Source organism: Alosa sapidissima, chromosome 21 (assembly GCF_018492685.1).
Source record: "Alosa sapidissima isolate fAloSap1 chromosome 21, fAloSap1.pri, whole genome shotgun sequence".
NCBI classification, from domain to species: domain Eukaryota; kingdom Metazoa; phylum Chordata; class Actinopteri; order Clupeiformes; family Clupeidae; genus Alosa; species Alosa sapidissima.
In genome coordinates, this window is record NC_055977.1 from 10,501,726 (window position 1) to 10,522,778 (window position 21,053).

General features: G+C 44.5%; 1 protein-coding gene across 6 annotated transcripts in view; it reads right to left on the bottom strand.

Moving 5' to 3' along the window:
- Positions 1 to 21,053, bottom strand: part of spire1a (spire-type actin nucleation factor 1a) — a 39,811-nt gene that overhangs the window by 10,042 nt on the left and 8,716 nt on the right. For all 6 annotated transcript variants that reach the window (XM_042077147.1, XM_042077148.1, XM_042077145.1 and 3 more), the window contains exons 3-8: positions 9,371 to 9,613; positions 6,986 to 7,111; positions 4,415 to 4,489; positions 4,151 to 4,315; positions 2,685 to 2,771; positions 1,463 to 1,592 (exon numbers count right to left, since the gene is read on the bottom strand). In XM_042077147.1, coding sequence (XP_041933081.1) covers positions 1,463 to 1,592; positions 2,685 to 2,771; positions 4,151 to 4,315; positions 4,415 to 4,489; positions 6,986 to 7,111; positions 9,371 to 9,613 — 826 coding nt within the window. The remainder of the gene's footprint in view (positions 1 to 1,462; positions 1,593 to 2,684; positions 2,772 to 4,150; positions 4,316 to 4,414; positions 4,490 to 6,985; positions 7,112 to 9,370; positions 9,614 to 21,053) is intronic.

The following is a 21,053-nucleotide window of genomic DNA, read 5'->3' on the forward strand; positions in this document are numbered from 1 at the left end:
ACAGGACCAAGGGAGAGGGGTAGGAAGGGAGAAGAGATTAAGCAATCAGTTGAAAGAATTATTCAATGCCAGCACACCTGCATTGAACACATCACAGTTATAGGAGACCTATAAGGAAAGACAGGTTACATAACTTACACGTATGTTCATGCGTGCAGGAAGTCTGCATGTCACTCAGATTACTAGGAAAGGTCACTTAACATCTAGTATGCTATGAAACATTAATCTTCTTCTATGAAATGCAACTGCAATAATGACCACATACATATTACATGAAACAGGGCAATTTTCTGAAGCTAAACAGATGATTGTAATCCTCTTTAAGTTTGAATCAGAATGGTACCGTTTGGGCTTTGTTTTCATGAGGTCAGTAAAAATGTACAGTATGTTTTTTGTACTTCCAAAGGCTTTGTACTTCTAAAGCTGATCTCCAGAGCCCTGAGCACCTCCTTGGCCTGAACCAGTTTTAAATGTATAGACACAACAAACCAATCCGATTAAGCTGATTGCCTTGGTTCCACTTTTACTGTAGGTACACTCAATCAAATAAGCATCAAGCATTCTGAGTAACTATTTCATGTCCACACAGCTCAACCTCCACTCAACATCTACTTTTGGCGGTTTTAAAAATAGGTACATAGAGAATCACAAGTGAATCCATACACAGTTAGCACATGAAGATGATGACCGCAATTACTAATTATTACATGACCGTTACAAATCTCACCATTCACTTGACCAAACCAAGCCCACTGACACTCGCCACACGCGAGTCACGTAATAAATGAGGGCCATGATCACTGACAACATTATGGATCATTTCAAACATACGGCATGTCCATGATGAATCTATATCTGAGGAAGTGCAATCCTACACGAGGCAAAGGTCTGACAATGGAACTAGCAGTGGTGAGAGCATTAATGAGGCAGATTCAGGAGTTTAACTAGAGCAGTGTTGGGATGCACAGACAGCGATAGACAGTAGCCATGCAAGAGAGCACACTTGACCCCAAATTGTGACCGGAATAAGTGGACACAAGTTTTCACCCTCACTGACTGGGGTTGTCCTCATGTCCTCTCTCTCTCTCCTTCAGCCATGCCAACACACACACACACCCCTAATACAGACAAAGATGAGCCTTGAAACAATTATGTTATCCTTTAGGAGAGCCTTTTGTGTGTTATTAAACATTCTAGTTACACATACATCATATAAGAATATTACAATTCATTAACTTTTATAGTTGAAGGGTGTCGGTTATCTGTTTTCTTATATGCATGGTTTTATTTTTTGTTTGTTTGAGTGTGAGTGTTAGAGAGAAACATGAGACGCAGAGAGTGTATGTGTCTGTGTGTGCATATGTGTGTGTATGTTGCATATGAAGGTGTTTGCGGTGTGTGTGTGTGTGTGTGTGTGTGTGTGTGTGTGTGTGTGTGTGTGTGGGTTCCGGAGGTTCCTTACCCAGCCTGCTGCGGCGCATCATGTCAGGAGACACAGGCCTCAGCTTCCGCTCAGATTTGATCTCCTCCAAGATGCGCTCATGGAGACTGCGGGGACGCTGGGGGTGGGGCTTGAGCTTGCGTGCAGCGGCCTGATTGGACATAACCGATATGAGTGACCAATCAAAAAAAAAAATAATAATATAAACCACAGGTTTGCACACACACACACACACACACACACAGGTTTGCACACACACACACACACACACACACACACACACAGGTTTGCACAATATAATGCTGAACAATATTTTTTGCATCACTCCTTATTAACCAGTAAAGACATTGCTTGATTAACTTTTTGGAAAAAAAAGTGTCAGTAGCATATAGGGATGTAACGATTACCGGTATAATGGTAAACTGCTATATAAATGTTGACGATAATAATTACCGTTTTTATTTCAAACCAATGAAATCACTGTTGATTACCGCGGTGTGGAAACCGTGTGTTTAATCCTTCCCAGCTTCATCCGAGCCTGCTTTTGACATACAGTAGGCCTGGTACAATGAAAACTGGTACCCTACTGATTCTGTTGTCTAATTGATGGTTTTAACTACGATTCGGATTAGGCTACACCTGATTTTAAAAGGCGGAACTTTTTCACCGCAAAATGTGCACTGTATCATGTAGCCACTCTGCATCTTTTTATGTTCGCGTCCACATTAAATCCATTCCATTCACGTTATCAGGAGAATACAGTAGCCTAAAGTTTTATTTTGAACGCTTACTTTGGTCTCACTCATTGCATCCAAATAACAGAAATAGCAAACTCCAAGTTATGGTAGGGTAAGTTAAGCTATAAGCACATAGCCTATTAAACATGAAGAAAAAAGTGAACGGGACACTTTTTGAAACTATTTCAGCTTGTGTAGGCCTATCAGTGCTTTCTGAACATATTGAACACACTTTTAGAAATACCGTGATAATACCGAAAACCGTGATCATTTTGGTCACTATAACCGTGAGGTTACATTTTCATACTGTTACATCTCTAGTAGCATATACATATATATCATTATTAGTAGACATAAAGAATGAGCAAAAAATTAAGCTAGACGAAGAGCTCTGCCCTCTGGATTAGTTGTAGATAGCAAAGAGAGGGGAAAAAAGGAGTGATATATAATCTTTTGCAGGAGGAAAAGAACATCTGAAAGACCGCAGCCGGCCGTGCTGCTCTTACCGGGTTAAGGGGTGGGCGAGATCGGATGAACTCCAGAATGACCTCATGGGCACTCTTCTTTAACCTGGGCGGAATGTCTCCATTCACCTGCAGCATCATGGGAGGGAGGTCAGAGGTCAGACAGGTGAGAGGTGATGGGCTGAGAAACCAGACTGGACAGAGCACATTTTTCTCCCCCAAGTGTTACACTAGCCAATCATTTCCTATGACACAGCAACACCTTAAAGAGCAACACCTTAGCATATACTGTATACACCAGAACAGAACCTTTAAGAAATGGCTCCGGTCAAGCCTAAGGCATTCAAAACATTCATGAAAGACAGGTAAACAAAGTCAAGACTTTAATCACACTTGCACATGGGGCCACATTAGGCAGCGTCAAGCTTCCCCGAGTGGCCTTAGTAATGAGGTAATGAATTCATTCGAACTGTTCTAAGTGGCAACAGGAGCAAAGGTCAAATCCACCTTATCCATGTGTTCTCCATACTGATATGGACTGTGACGTTTGAAGCTTTGCTTTGTTCTCTTTCAAAGTCCCATTCAACCTGCAGCCTAACAGGCATCTTAGTCATCTAGTGCTAATTGAGCCAAGTCCTCTTTATCCCCAAGCCATGCTATAAAACAACAGACCTACATACTGCCCCTATAGAAGCGTGCGTGTCATCTGATAAGATGGGAGAGTTGGGGTTGAAGGAGAGATGACTCAAGAGGAGCTAGTAAGAAATGCATAGAGGTGCATGGGTGTATGAGTAACAGAATGTGAATACCATGCCTGAGTAGGATTGTAAATTGATAATAGTTAATATGTCTGTACTGGTATAAGCAATTTCTGTTACATGTATGAAATCAAATAAATATAATTATAAAAAAAAAAAAAAAAAAAAAAAAATGCATAGAGGTAGAGCAAATGCTGAAATGAATGAGGAACTACATCTGCATTAGGAAATAGCACTGGGGAAACATCTAATGAATATTAAAATCCGCATTGTCTGGCACACATCAAATGGAAAAAACCTAAAAATAGTTTTCAGAACCTGTGGGTGCCTGTGGCTTTTCGATATAAAAAAACTCAAATCATTTCCTTTTTTTAATAAACAAAGTGGCAGATAAAGCAAGAGAGATACAGAATGAAATCCCTGGTGCCTGGATATCACCGGGGTGTTCTAGAGTGTTCCGGCATCATTCCTCTGAGGGACACGAAAAATCCGTGACTAGCAAGTAAACATACATTGCACCGTGTAGACCATGAGGTGATCAATGTATATTAATATCAACCCAACAAGAGTATGTTTCTCAATAGGCATATTACATAGCCATATTTGGTAAATGTTCTACTCAAATAGCAGGGCCCATCAACCAATAGCACCAACCCGCAGTGGTGAAGACAGTGACACGTGTGTGTGTGTGTTTGTATGCTTGTGTGTGTGTGTGTGTGTGTGTGTGTGTGTGTGTGTGTATGCACCCACCATAACTTTCCGCAGTTTGTAGCGTTTGGAGCGGATGTCGTCCATGAGCATCTCGTAGGGTGTGAGCTGGAACTCAATGGCCAGCGGGTTGTACTGGCGCTCCTGAACCTTTTTCAGCTTCACCCCGTGACGCAAGTCTCGCATCACCTGGACCCAGAAACGAGCCTACACACACACACACACACACACACACACACGATTACACTTAATTGATGATCCATTGGTCTTTTTTAAGTGTGTGTGTGTGTGCATACAAACATTTACCCAGTCAGCATTCTGCAGCTCATTCAGGTCTCTGGCTGGCTCGTCAGGGGCATCTCCCTCCATCTTCCGCAGGTTCTTCCAAGACGAAAGGAAAAAACAAACATGACTACTGTACAAATCTAACAAAGATAGAAACTGTTTTCATCACAGAGTCATACACTTTGGAAGACACACACACACACACACAAATTTGGGCCGGCCCGTGTGTAAATTGATTGCATCTCGTGCAGGCGGGCGTCAGACTGATGGCATCGACCATCTGTGTAGGAGACAATCAATGGGCAGCCCTTTTTACAACGGTCAATTCTGCCAGGATGGCACAGGGACATAGGCACAGGGTCATCCAGCTTTTGGGTCACAACAGGGACAGGGGAATCCACTACACATCAATAGCTGGCTACTGTATCTTACTACTGTGGTGCTAGAGTGCTTCATGAAAGTTCTAGCCCAACAAGTCATCACAATTCTAAAGTATTTGTGGACACTCTGTTAACATCGCATGGCAGAACTGTTAAATCAAACACAAATGGCTCTTTACTCGTCATTTATTAAAGCTCTGTGTGCATCTCTTCAATAAAATAATAAAGAGAAGGACAAAAAAAAAACTGCCCATCATCTCTAGGCTGTTCTCTCAAACACATTAAGTTAATGAGAACCCTTCTTCACACATTCCAAAAAAGAATGTGTTTTCACGCATTTGGGTCTTTGATTAATCCAGAAACATCGGCAACATGACACCATCAACGCCGATCATTGTCAGTCACGCTCTGATCAAAGCACAGTGAAGGATGCTGGGAGCTCCGTTGACTCAGTCTTCTCATATTCTAGCCAACAACAACACACGAGGAGAGAAGAGACTGATGACGCACTTGGACAGTACCACTGATGCCAGCGTGCCAACCCCTCTACCTGTGGCATCTATACTCTGGCCAGAGTTGTATTCATTAATGGGCTATTAAGTCTACACTAAAAGAGGCTACCTAGCAGGTATGGAGGACCGTATGTGCAGCCTCTGACATAATAATCTCCTTACTGCAGCCTCTCAATCAGGCACTCTCTGTAACTGTACATTACATAAGCTGCTCCAGCTAAATCCTCTACTACATTCAGACACGTCCAACTCAATGCCACAGCCCTGATGCAGAGAGCCAGGCAGCGCTGCAGTCCAACAAGTGCCAGTAGTCACATTTAATCTGGCTGGACCACAAGTACCTAGAGGTGTGTGTGTGCGCGCATACACGCATGTGTGTGTGTGTGTGTGCGTGTGTGTGTGTGTGTGTGTGTGTGTGTGTGTGTGTGTTTTAACCTGGCTGTGTGACTTTTATTCAGGTTCCAGCAGCTGATGCAACGCTCTTAAGGATGCTTAAATCCCTCAGCAAAACTGCACCGCATGAGTCCTATTGCTGCAGGCCTTGTTTTTAAAGGCGCTCCGCTGGTGTTTGCGGCCCACATCTCCTATGTTTCACAGGATGAAGTAACAGTGATACTGAGGGAGGATAAACTCACTGAAAACATGAACACCTGGAGGGTGTATAGCAACAGACACTTAAGACTTAAACTCAAACTTAAGACACATCCATCATTTCAGGTCCCTTAGGGGTAAAAGGGTAGCAATGTATGTGAAGCATGTTGCTCATTTAAAGATGTGTGTGATCCTGTCCAGTGACCGACACATGACGCTATAATGAACAGGCTGGATGAGACACTGGAATGTACCAAAATAATGTACAAACCATCTGTAACCCAACACCACTTACAATACAATAGAACACAACACAATACGATACAATACAATACAGTTGCAGGGATTATGCTAATCATATATCTATATTTAACATGTCTCTGGTATGTAATTATGACTAACTGGAGCACAGGCGATAGATGCTCAACCCAGAGTCCTTTACAGAACTGCACAAATACTCCAGCCATTAACCCTGGCACTGAGGAGGAGACTGAATGAGACTGTAGTCGTCCTGCCTGGCGGGTGGAGGTGGGAGGAACGAATCATTTGCATGCTTCCCTCGTTCATCCATGACTCACTCACTGCCTCAACTCTCTGTCTTTTAAACAGTACGGAGATCTCTCAACAAAAACAGCCGCTGAACCAGTGTCTATAGACGCCAGCCTGATTTTCACAGACAGGCCCAGTACGTTGTCTTCTTGGGAACCAATACAGCAAAGACACAACAAAAACAATTTCATCACGCATCAGTTCTCTGAATTAGATTAGCAGTGCCAAAGAACTGATGCTCATCTCTTGACTCTTGAGAGAATAGTTCATCCTTAGAAACATTTCAACCAAGAACAAAGATATGGCCTGTCCTACAAGCGTCTGCCTACAGCCTCCAGGCCAGAGACTGTGCCCATTCCAGAGCTCGTGTCTAGAGGGGTCTGTTTCTGGTGCTAATTTACAATGTCAAGTCACTTTGTTACAGTCTAGAGGAGTGATGGTTCACCTGGAGCCACAGACAGACACAGACAGACACAGACAGACACAGACACAGACACAGACACAGACAGACACAGACACACACACACACACACCTTGAAGTGCCTTCACATGCGTCTTACCTCCTTGGCACTCTTGATCTTCTCCAGAAAGGTGCGCAGCTCCCTGGTCTCTGCGTAGAGAGCGCGGCACACGGCCTGGTAGTGGTTGGGGGCATCGGAGGGACTGGGCAGGTGGGATGTGCACAGCTGAAGGGGAAAGAGACTTTGTCAGCTGGTTGTGAGCCATTCAGATCCTATGCTGTTTGTAGACATCTAACTTAACTAACGGCCATGCCTGAATGGTACTGCCTTCTAGATATAACGTGTCAGTCCAAGGTGATTGCATACATTCATATACATTTATTCAATTGCATTCATTTCTTTAGTATTGGGCTGTTGCCCCACTATTTCACCAGCATGATCAATAAAGGTGACAATATTCTAAAACACGTAACCAGGAAACAGTGCCTTATTCTTCAGTTAGCATAAGTCTGCAAGTCTTTCTGGTTAAACAGCTAAGGACAGTGGTCTATTAAGTGTTAAAGTGTTTCCTTTTCAATTACAGGTTAAGACAGTGCTGTTGGTTGGTTACATTATTGTTCTAAAACAAGTATTGATATGACCCTGTTTAACCTGAAGAAATAAATATTATACAAGTCATTTCAAAATTATGTAAGACACAAAAAAATTGCAAATGCATGTTAAGGTGTTGGACCGGGCAAATAGGAGGGGCTTAAGACACCATTTAGATGAGCACACAGATCACCCATCATGCCTTGCACATGTCTCAGACAGATGCCTGTGGCGGCCCATCCCTGATGAGGTATGATGGACAAGCATAAACACAGACACGTTCACACGCTCATTCTGACCATCTCAAGTGGAACAAAGCAGCCACATGCCTGATGCAGGCATGAAATCACATTACCCTGACCTGCCAGGATTGAAACTTGCCGAATAACATTTCTGCTGCGACACCCTCCCAGACCCACCCTGCCGTGGAATGCATAGTGCAGGTGTCAAAAAACACATTCTTTCCCCTAAAGCAATGACAATGCAGAATGATGCCAAGAGAGGGAAAAAAAAAATAGAACAGCTAACGAGTTAAATAAAGAAAACCTGTCTCACTAGACGCCTCTGTTTGGCCCTGCCTGGCAAAGGCACCGAGTTCCCTGTTTGGTGACATGAACTTTAGTGTTGACAGAAATGTAAAGAGACCGAGAGACACAGACAAAAAGAGTTCATTTAAATAAAGCTTTTCACCAAGAACAGCCAGACGAAGACTGATGTGTAGAAGAGTGAAATGGGTAGATATTCAGTCCGTCAGAAAGAGAAAGAGCCCTGGAGGATGAGAGAGAGAGAGAGAGAGAGAGAGAGAGAGAGAGAGAGAGAGAGAGAGAGAGAGAGAGAGAGAGAGAGAAAAAAAGAGAAAGAGAGAGCGCTCTAAAGGACAGAACCCCCCCAGGTAGCTTATTTCCAGTCAAATGCTCAAATTCAGTTCACTCCCCTCATACCTCACAGCGCTACACAGGGTCTGCTAAAATTACGCACATGCACACGCACACGCACACGCACGCGCACGCGCACACGCACACGCACACACGCACACGCACACACACACACAGAATACCACGTCCTATGCCCAAACACCGCGCACATGCACACACACCTCATTTGACCCCGGGAACCCAGAGGAGGACACAACCCCTCCATAGGAATGATCTAATAGCTAACCACAAGCAACTGTACAGCTAGCACAGAGTGTTTGCCATGTGATCAGGACCATGTAGCAAATCCATCTAAAATCAGCTGTTCTCACACCAACACACCTGGGCCAAACCATACATCTGCTGCATTCATAACATACCGTGTCCAATACCATTACGCCATCAGATTCAGGGCTGGTTTCATAAAGGGATTTCTCTTTCACTGTAGGCTACTCATACAGATGACCACATAAACAGGCCGCTAGCTCAACCTAAAGCTGCTTACATATAGGATGTCTGAGGAACGATAGAGGTCCAAAGCGGAATAGCCAACAACAGAGTGGTGGAAATGCACCTCTTGGCAAGTATTACTTACGTAACCGCTGAAAATAATGGGAGGGTGCAATACAGTTATTGTCGGTAAGAAACTACTTATGGTAAGGCGATTCAAAGACTTTATGCTAAGGATTGCAAAGGCTTCCAAATGTCATGGTCACTGACATAATGAGCAACATAACTCATAAATCTCTACTCTGATCTGCTCTGCATGGTTCAGGTCTGTACGAAGGGTAAACCTCACATGGGGGAATCAAGAGCTCATATTGATCGAGATTCGGTCTTCTTTTTCAGCACACAAACTTCTATGAGGGTGGCAGTAGCTTTGCTGTTGGATCTCCATACAGCTTATTTGTTGATCCTGCTTGTACGGAAGAGACACGCATTTTAAAACAACATCCTTACAGCATCGCTCATCACTCACCTCCAAAACGTCACGGTAGCCTTGGATGTTGCAGACTCCGGCCGGATCTTCCTCGCCCTCATCCTCCTCCTCCGTGGCCTCGTAGCCCTCGTCGGGGCAGGGGTCTTTCTCTGCCTCGTTCTCGGCCATGTTAGTCATGAGATCGATAAGGCGCTCAAGAGGTGGGCTCAGCTCGCGCTCCTCGTTCTCCTTCAGGCCGTAGTCCAGGGCCTTGTAAATCATGATGCCCAGGGACTCGATGATCTGCAAGAGAAAACATGCAGAACACCACTCGATGCATTAAAACACATGTTCTACTCCTCAGCAAGCCAACTCATGATCGCAATGGATTAGAATATGAAAGTAAAAAAAAAAAAACTAAAAAAAAAGAGTTGTACATTGTTATGTATATTGGACATGGACATTGTACATTGTTTGACATTTGGTTAATTCTCAGTAATCTATGATTTCACTATGAACAAATGACAGTCATATGACAAACACATCACAAACACCGCTTAAGTCAAACAAGTATGAACAAACATAATGTTTTCACTTAAGGCATTTCCCACTCATTACTGATGAGAAGACAGCCACGGCATGCTGAGACAAGATTAAACTACACAGTTCCAAGGTGCTTTCGGGGCAGTTCTTTATGAAATTCTTTGGTCCCATGACTTGAAGAGGGGTCTCTAAATGTGTTCAGACAGAACCCAAACCACATAGTCCATGACCAAAGAGCAGGACTGCACATGAGACCATCTCATGTGGGAGCAGCCGTGGCCTACTGGTTAGCGCTTCGGACTTGTAACCGAAGGGTTGCCAGTTCGAACCCCAACCAGTAGGAACAGCTGAAGTGCCCTTGAGCAAGGCACCTAACCCCTCACTGCTCCCCGAGCGCCGCTGTAGCAGGCAGCTCACTGCGTCGGGATTAGTGTGTGCTTCACCTCACTGTGTGCTGACTGTGTTTCACTAATTCACGGATTGGGATAAATGCAGAGACCAAATTTCCCTCAAGGGATCAAAAGAGTAAATATACTTATATACTATACCATCTTACTGAGCTACAATGGCTCACGTGTGGTGCAGTGACACTCAGAGAGCACTTTCATCAATGAAAACATCCTCACAGTCCTGTGCCGAGTCATCACACATCTACTGTATGATGGAGGAGGACTTTCCTTTTTTTTAAACGGTCACACATCTATGATTCCTCTTATTAAATGCTTGTCATCACTCTACTGCAACATCTATTATGTGGTGGTTCTCTCCTGAGACAACATGACCGGGAGATGGAGAATAAGAACAGGCCTACTAAGAGTGTGCATCACTCAACTGCCTGTTGTCTGAATTCAGTGACCTCCCAACAGTGAGTATTGTAAATACTATTGCCATGACGCACCATCATGTGGCTTCTTGATGTTGAGAACTGAGAAACAAGGGGCCTGAAGCAAGGGAGAGGGGGGAGGGGGGGGGGGGGGGGGGGGGACGACAACAAAACCTGACAATTCACCGTTTAGACCAGCAGACTGGACCTAGCTCATCCTCATGTGCCCAGATGTTCGTACACACACAAAGGCCCTCTCTGTCTCTGAAGTCATCACTGGCGCACTATGGAATGGTGCTCCTAGGCTCCACTCAATTCCGTAACTCAATTCAACCCTCCAGACGTGAGCAGCGGCATGGTGGTAGGACTGGCCGGATAGAGACGCAACAATACAATGTCAAAGAAGCCATGTTGAGGAACAGTGCCAATGCACGAGTCCCGCAGACTGGCATAACCCCTTTAAAAAAACAAACCACACCGGCCAGCGACGAGCCTTCAATTACAGTTAACACAATTGAAGACCTAAAACAGCTTTGACCAGAGCCACTGTGTAATGTTGGTCCGGACAAGAGTTTAAAATAATCTTAATAATTTCATTTTCCCCAGAGATTGGAGATTGAAAATACGCAAGAGAGAATCCTTCATTGTTATGGGCTGGGAAGGGGCAAGTCTTATCTTCAGGAGACTCAAGGATTCTTTTCTTCACACACACACACACACCAGCATTAAGCTTAAGAGGTTGGCGCCTGTAAATTCACTACTGCTTTAAGCTTAATCAAGACGATACTTGAGAGTGCAGTTTGAATTTCAGCCATTCCCATCAACATTAAATACTCACATCAGCATCAACCACAGAGTTATACTGAGCTTCTTTGGAGACTGTGCCATAATGTTTACAGCAATTATATCAGACGTCAAGCATTTCAGAGCTTTCAAAACAGTTAAAAAAAAAACAAATACAATGTGCATTTAATCACTACCATCAATAAATAATGTTAATGCCTTTGATAGATCTTCATGAAGGACACTACCATGAGAAACCTTCGACCTCTTCCAAGCTTTCAATCTCACCATCCTATGTCCTTTCTGCAGTAAATGACCTTACAGCAGAGGGTTTATGGGCAGCGGAGGCAGTTTATGTAACAGCTGTACACATGGTAGGTGACAGAAAAGACCAATATCACATCCATTAATACCAACCCAAGGACAGCAGAGCCATCTTAGAGGGTCTGGCATGCCATCGGCCCTTTGAGGAGTCGGGGAGGTAAGGCACTCTGTCCAAGATTGCCACTAGAAGTGGAATTAAGAGCCCGAGCGTGTCCAGCCAGGGCACTCTGTGTGCCAGCAGCAGGACAAAGATCTTGAGAGGAGGGCGAAAGGCCAGCGTTCCCACAGCAGTGAATGGATGAGCGGGAACAGGATCGCCTGACTCCAAGATCGACGCCGACAAGGAGACACATGAGCAGATTTGGCTCAGGGGAGCCTGGGAATCTGAAGACCTCCACAGGGAAAACACCTCTCTCCTGTGCTCTTGTGTGCTCTCTCACACACACACACACCCAAGCACACACACACACACACACAAGCGCAAACACACTATAATATCTCCAAAACACATGGCAATTCCGCCAAACAATTTAGAACCACATGATTCACACACAGATCTTTATTCCTCTATGTAGTCTATTTTATTCCTCTATCTACCAGAGAGTAAACATTGAGAACATTGTGTCATTAGATACATATTTGTAGATACATATTAGAAGAAGTGCAGGCACAACTATCTCTGGGTAACGCTGAGAGAATTCTCTTGCGACAGAATGGAAATCCTGTACATCCCTGTAGACGCTCCCACACACTATGAGCAACTCAGGAGTTAACCCAAAGTCCAGAGAGAGAGAGAGAGAGAAACGAGAGAGAGAGAGTAGAGAATGAGAGAGAACAGAGAATGAGGGAGAGAGAGAACAGAGAATGAGAGAGAGAGAGAACAGATAATGAGAGAGAGAGAGAGGAAAACAGAGAGAACGATAGAAAGAACGAGAGAAAGAGAGAGAACAGAATGAGAGAGAGAGAATGATAAAGAGAGAGAACAGAGAATGAGGGAGAGAGAGAACAGAATGAGAGAGAGAGAGAGAGAGAGAACAGATAATGAGAGAGAGAAAACAGAGAGAACGGTAGAAAGAACGAGAGAGAGAATGAGAGAAAGAGAGAGAACAGAATGAGAGAGAGAGATGAGAGAGAGGAGAGAGAGAGAGGAGAGAGAGAGAGAGAGAGAGAGAGAGAGAGGAGAGAGAGAGAGAGAACAGAGAGAGAGATAACGATAGAAAGAACAAGAGAGAGAATGAGAGAAAGAGAGAGATAACAGAGAATGAGAGAGAGAGATGGATGGACTTCTCTCCAATTACGCACAATCACAAATTATCACAATCTCATTTGGAGGCTTGTGACTTGTGAGGCATGAGGATGGAGGGAGGGCGTCGGCAGGAGGCTCAGCTGACGAGGTCAGGAAGAGCTGACGGAGGAGCAGAGATGCAAACATGCTCTTCACACCCCGGAGGAGAAACATACTTGGCCAGGACAAAGACACACAGAGTCCCAGGAGCTCAATGGGGCCTCCCTTTCATCTTATCCAGAACTGGGACAGTCAAAGCCCATCTAAATGTCATCTGCATTGTGAAAAGGTCATTAACATGTTCAAATAACCAGGTCGAATGGAAACTTTATGGGTGTGACTTGTAGCTAACCAGCATTTAATTTCAGTAACATCCCAGAGTAACAAGGGATCAACAACAAAGTCTGCATCAAACTCTGTTCAGTATCCACTGTGGCGTTTGTGTGCATGTGGTTGTTTTGATCGACTGAACACACATACACATGCTCGTCCTCATACTGCAGAGGAACAACACAAAGAGGAGACTCAAGGCATGAGCCTGTAAGCAAACCGTTCACATGACATCACCGTCGGGCGCACACACACACACACAGCTGTGGCGGAAGGATGCGCAGCACTAGGGGGCTGCCAATGCCTCCCCCCCCCCCCCCCCCCCCCCCGTTTACATAACAGTCCTACAACAAACACGCAGTCCACTCCTTGGCATTCAGAGGGAGAAAAGTGTGTCTGTGCTCGGTCATGTGAGCAATGATGTCTGACGACTCTCTGAGCACCGCGCCATTGCCTCATGCGTAGCTGAACTCGCTCTGGGCTCACAGCGGCAGCGGTGACTTTTCTCTGGAACGCCGAGCAACACTGTTTTCCTTGAATTCTGCAGCAGAAGGTTCCGAGCGCCATCTGACATCACAATTTCGCAAGTGGAAACTCATGACAAATCATTATGTGAGCAGAGTTACCTGGAAACCAAAGGCTGCCCTACTCAGTACATTCCAATGTCAGACGAGCTAATGTATTCCTAACTTACTCTTAAGAACGAAACATTCAAGAATTCTGAGGTCTCTGGAATAACTACAGTTAATAATTAATCCCTTACAGTTTAGGGAGCCACTTCATTTAAACCCGCTCACGTTAAATGCCCCACTTGTAGCCAATAGCTCGTTTTACATGACTGAGTAAATACTCTAAGCACTGCCAGGAGAAAGTAACAGGCGCTTTGTGAAGATTAGTTTTGGCAAGACTGGGAAAATTGCAAGCTCTCTCTACAGTGTCTCTCTAGGCTCTATTAAAATGTTTCAGCATGAGAATCCCTTTGAGTAGACCCTGACAAACTGGCCCAGAGTTTATGCCGAATCATCAAAGCTGTGCCTCATGTCTAGCTTTCCAGTCTAGCGTGTGCGTGCGTGCGCGTGTATGTGTATGTGTATATATATATATATATATATATATATATATATATATATATATATATATATATATATATATATATATATATATATATATATATATATATATATATATATATATATATATAAATATAAAAAACATTCTTCCGGTCACTGATATACAAATGCACATGATCTGTAATGAAGTTCCAATGCATGTGCACGCACGTTCAGTGGCACATGTGTGCATCTCTGAACTGGTCCTCAGTGCATGACATAATATACAGCATAACGTCTCCCACACACACACAGCAACAACAACAACAACAGCAGCTCATGCTTCAATAAGCAGGCGATAAATAGTGATCACATTATAGCTGTATGAACATGGAGGAAATTCTGTTTCAATGCCAGAGAAGAACGAGGTGTTTGGCCTTCAGTATGGCAGAGCTTGATTAATGGGGGGGGGGGGGGGGGGGGGGTCCTCTCATGACACACTGGGACTCAGACACTCAGATGGGCCCTGTGTTTCATCACTTATTTATCCCTTATTCACACCTGTTCATCAACCCCCTCAATGGAAGCCTTGCTGACTGCAAACAGAGTACAGGGCCGAGATGAAGCTAGAAACAGATACATCAGCAAACAAACACATGGCTTCTCCCTTTTCTACATACAGTGTTTCCCATACATTGACTTATTTGTGGAGGCCCACCACAATATCAACATTGACCACCACACAATGATTTTCCAGGTTGTACTAAATTGTGCTCAAATCTGGTTAGCATCATAACCACGCTGTGCTAATTTGTTGCATTCAAATTGATTCTGCAAACCAACCACCACAAATGGAATTCAATTCTCTGGGAATCACTGACATACATACAGTATGATTTTCAAGACTTTTGGTCTGTTTGGCCATCCTAGTCAACAAAAACACCTGCACTCTATCCAACAGAGTTTGGGAATGGGAGAAGGATTACCCAAATTACTGGGTACCCATTTGACTTCTTGTAAATAACAGTCTTCTTGTAAATAACATGCGTTTGTGAGGTTGTGTTTCTATGGAGACCGGATCCCTCTTACCAGTGAAGCTGCAGTCAGCTTGTATGCACATATGATGCCAAACCAAATGGCATGACCAGACATCCAGAGGAGGGAAGTGCCAATTGGCCCCATACATTAGACCCAGCCGACAGTAACAATAACACATGCAATGCTACTGCAACCGTGACACAGTATGGTATGGCAACTGCTCTGCCACCGACCGGAAAGCACTGCAGAGGGTGGTGAAACCTGCCCTACGCGTCACCGGTTCCTCACTCCCCTCCATTGAGACCATCCAGGGCAAACAATGCTTGCGTAAGGCGTGCAGCTTCATGAAAGACTGTTCTACCTCACCCCAACCACAGGCTGTTCACCTCACTCCCCCCTCCTAAATGAACAGTACAGCTTCAGAGATGGGAGGAGGAGATCTACACCTCACTGACCACAATGACACAAAAAGGTCCAAAGGGACACGCATGCAAACATAAGTGACCCATAAAAGGTGCAATTACACCAGCAGGTAAAAGCATGGCATGTGCATGGGATCCATGACTCCAGACCTAGCATCTGAAAAAAGGTCCTCTTGCAAATAGAACACTAACACAGGGGTTTTCAACTAGTGGTCCGTGAGGACTTTGCTAGTGGTCCGTGACCATGGATTCAGTAATGTACAGTAGTTTCAATGTGGGAATCAGTATTTTTATTCAGTGGTGGTCCTGGGGTTGCGTAATTAGTCAGAATGGTGGTCCCTGGTTCACAATCAGGGTAAACAATACTAGACCTTTTTTCTTTTTTTTTAAAAATTGTCCTAGAATTGTTGAGAAAATTGCTTTAAAAAGCTTAAACTGTTAACCATGTTAGTCACTTTGGTGTCAGCCAAATGTAATGTAATGTAATGTATAATCAGTTGAAAACCCCTGCTCTCTACACTCGTTAGGCTCTGCATTCATAAGCAAAGACCCTTCTCAACAAGACTCTTTACATGGTGTTTTTTATACAATGTTCATTAATATGCATGGTCCCTATCAAATAAACCAATAAATAAAATAAATAAAATAAATAAATAAATAAATAAATAAATAAATAAATAAATAAATAAATAAATCAAACAAAAGCCAGAATACAAGACATGAGGAGAACATAAAAACAGAATACGGTACTCCAAAAGCATGCTGCGCTAGAACATAAAAACAGAATACGGTACTCCAAAAGCATGCTGCACTAGTGGTGGTGACCTCATGTGCCAGCTCCAATCCGAGGGCCAGTCACAGAGCTAAATCTGCTCTGGCTGCCAGCGTCTCCGAGCAGGTCGGTCTCGAGTGCTGTCAGTTACGCTTCCTCTCTCTGGGCCTTTCAGCTGAGCCAGCAGAGGACGAGCTCAATGTTCGGACCAGTCACTTAGTCAGGCCGGCGGGAGGGGGATGTGACAGGAGAACCCAGACACGCGTTTGGGCTGCAGGGATGTACAGTGCAGCAGGAGAGTGTGTGACTGAGCGTGCGAGAGAGAGAGAGAGAGACGAATGTTACGCAACACGCCCGCCTAAATCCAGACCACTCTGGTGCAGCGGATGCTTTGTTCCCTTCTGACAGCACAGGGGTAAGCCACTGTTCCGCACACAAAGGAACACCCTGGCACACGCCTTTCACTTGAGTGGGCCATTGCTGCTCAGGACACCCATGTCCCAAAGCAGCCCTTGCCAGACTGGCCACTTCACTTCAGATAACAAAGCACTACAGTAGGTAGCAACTGTAGGTGCAATTGAGGAGCTCATTTCCAAAACGCTAGATCCACCCTTTTAATGAATTGACATAAAAAAAAAAAAAATTAAAACATGTTTAAAAAGTGGAATTACAGTGGAACTGTAATTGGGCTTTTATTATTTGATTTCTCTTTACTCAATTAAAACTCCACAACTGACCTTTTATTGATATTACCTGAAATACATAATTACATAACATTACTTATTAAAGCTTTCAGAGATGGATTTATAGCGTTTTAGAAAAGAGCTCTTCAATCGCTGCAAGTGAAAAAAAAAAAAAAAGAGGAAGGTTTCTGAAATGGAAAATCACTGAAGGCAGAAAAATGGCAGGGTTCAGCACCTTCTCTCCTCACTTGCGTAACCTAGAGATGGAGGACCGACAGAGAGGGATGAAGTGAGAAAGAGAGAGATGGAGTGAGGAAGAGAGAGATGGAGTGAGAGAGAGAGAGATTGAGGGAGGGAGGGAGAGAGAGATTGAGGGAGAGAGAGAGAGATTGAGGGAGAGAGAGAGAGAGAGAGAGAGAGAGATTGAGGGAGAGAAAGATTGACGGAGAGAGAGAGAGAGAGATCGAGGGAGAGAGAGATGGAGTGAGGAAGAGAGAGATGGAGGAAGAGGCAGGGAGGGAGATGAGGACACAGAGGCAGACTCAGACAGTGCCACAGAGAGATGCTGAGCCCAAAAGTGCATTTCCCAAATTAACTCATCTAGCACAGTGGCCGACTTGAACATGGCAGCTATGCTGTGGAGGCAAACGAGTGACTGAATAGACCCACATTGACAGGCAGTGCTGTGGTGAACCACTGCATGAGAGCTCTGTCTGCTGGTGCAGGCCTGCAGACACCTGCAGAAAAATGGAACTATAGTCTGAACCTTAGTTTACATGATGGAACTATGGTTCTGAGCTCACTCTTTTAGCGAGCAGCACAGAGCTCACTCTTTTAGCGAGCAACAATTATAATCACCACCACCATTTGTCATTCCTTTCCACCTGTTAAGACTGTCTGAATGAAGCCAGCTCATGCCTAGAGTTGTCTGTCTGAACTACTGTAGGTCAGGAGTGCATCCAATGCAGACCTCTGAAAGATGCTCACGTGAACCACAACCAAGACTTCTCTACATGGGGAGGACAAAGAGGATGAGGACTGCTCGCAGGTGGGGTCAGATCCTGCACAAAACACACAGCCTCTCTCTACCCAGTGGCTGCAGAGTCCCTGTGAGAGGATGTGATTACATCTGAGAATTGACTCAATCTCATCTTATCTCGGTTAAAAAATGCCATAGGTATTTATAGAGATCTCCTTCAGTTCAGACTGGATGATCGTGAAGAGGAAAATATCCCGAAGCATCAACAACATCTATAGGGGGCTGCATGTTGAAAACACTAGTAGCACGCCATCAATCCTCCCAGAGGGATAGGACATCAGTAGTCTGGTATCCCTGGGGACGGGAAGCTCATATTTCCTGCTCTAGAAAGCAAAGCCAGTGTTATTGACGTGTGTCTTGTGTCCACCCGGCGGTGACACTGGTGCTAAAAGCAGGGCGAGCAGGCTGCAGAAATTCGACTGAACTGCGGGAGATGCATGCATGCTGGGAGCGGGGGACGAGTCAGGACCACGGGTCACTCTCCAGTGTTTCCCCTAGAAATTTTTCCAGCAGCGGTGCTATTACTTGGGGGGGGGGGGGTTGTTGCGCATTTTTTTTTTTTTTTTTTTTTTTTTATATCATACCTTCGTATAACAAACCCACGTATAAAAAAGTAAATACTCACTTTTCTTCTACATCACTCCCACAGTTACCATACAACTCACTCACAATTAACTCGAAAAGGACCTAGGCTACTTGATTGAAGTGCGACCGTTCGTCTCACCGTCAAGAGAACGCTGAAGTTATGAGAACACCTCTTTCTGATAAGAGAATGTAGGCTCCTATGTCTAATGCCGCAAACGTAGAAAAGGTCTGTTTGTGATAGCCTATTATAGCTAAGTGGACAGAATTTAGGCTATACGTATATGCCAACATATGCTCATATTTCCTTTAACTATCAGAAAGTTTAAACAGGCCTAGACTGTGTTCGCCTAGCTTTCCCATGCAAACATTACATGTAGCCCTACGCTAACGTTACAAGTCTAGGCTACAATTAACGTTAAGACCATACACCTTGTAGCACATTGGTTTACTCTATTGCATTACTTACGTTTTAATAATTTGTCGTTGAATGTTGATGGAGGCTCATCTTTGGGAAATCAGCTCTCTGGATAAAATTGTCAGCCGGAGCAAGAGTTCTCAGAGTTGACGACACCGGACGTAAATCCAATCAGCAGAAAGAACCGCATCACAACAGTAGGCTAAATCGCAACAAACTTTCCCCCCCCCCCCCCCCATGTTAAATTCATTTCGGTAATCATGAATTGGTTTCTTTTATTTGATGTAGGCTAGGAGAGGAGGATGCATGTTTCACATTAGTGTCAAAGCAGGCTTTGGATCAGAGGAATTGCTCAAGCTTAACATATGGCATAGGCTACAAGCGAATTCACGGCATACAAACAGCTTCGTGATGAAATATAACTAATATCATTTTTTATTGTCACCAGGCCTATAAGTAGGCTATTTATTGTGTAACCTACAAGTGAACGATGACCCCATAGGCTACACTGTGGCGGAGCAAGACCCCATCAGTCGGATAGCTAAACAATGTAACCGTGTTCAGAACGTAGGCTAGCCATATGGGCTGCAGACTTGTCTTTGGGCTTGTAATCACCTGACACATCATGCCGCATATATGTCCTGAATAATGAGAGGCTAAGTGCGGATTTGATGCACTTAACTTACTCAAGACTTTCAGAAAACAATTTCGAGATGACGTTGGCCGTTGTGCTTTTACAGTGTGTTAAGTGAATCTCGTGATATTATGTTGCAGCGGCGCTGAAAATCCAGCGGCGACGCTGCGCCGCTGTTAAATACACTGTAGGGGAAACACTGCTCAGGCCCTGCCCAGTGAGGCTGCTGGCATGCCGCCCAAGGACCGCATGCTGTCTGATGATCAATACAGCACTTCAGCAGACAGTTGGTGACACACAGGAAGTTAAAAATAGACCCATGCGGGCTGCACACATAAACTCAAACAAGTACAAAGTATAAAATGTTCTGGGCAGGACAACTGTGTGGGACAACTTTTTTGAGCAATGTTGTTGGGCAAGCTCATAACTGGTTCCAGGTGTTCTGATTGGATGATCATGACAATTTGCCTACTGATGATTAAAGGTTTCCACAAAAAAAATTCCCAGCAACACTGCTCAACGCTTTCCTTGTGCATTATCAGCTTATATGGGTTCTTTGAAAAAACAGTGCAGTGGAGGGAGGTGGTGTGTGTGTGTGTGTGTGTGTGTGTGTGTGTGTCTTTCAAGGACCTGCAGGCGTTTAAAGACAAGGGCACCACTCTTTTCCTTTCAGCAAAACAAATCCCTACCCAGCCAGCAGACCAGGACCTGGAGGCATCCATTACACACACAAACACATACGCACACAATCACAAAATCACAAAGTCACAAGCATCAAAATGTGCACCGTGTTTGACTGTGTGAACTGTGGCTGCACTAACCAGGAGAAGCTGCGGTCTGATTCTCTGGAAGAGTGAGATCTGGCTGCGAGAGAAATGGCTAGTAAGACGGCAGCTAATCCCACCTTAATCTCGTGACCTGAAACTCCAATCCACTTTGCCAGGGGGTAGGAATCAAACCAGTCACAGCCCGTTCAGCAACCCCCGGCATTGTCCAGTCGCCAACCAAAGGACCACCA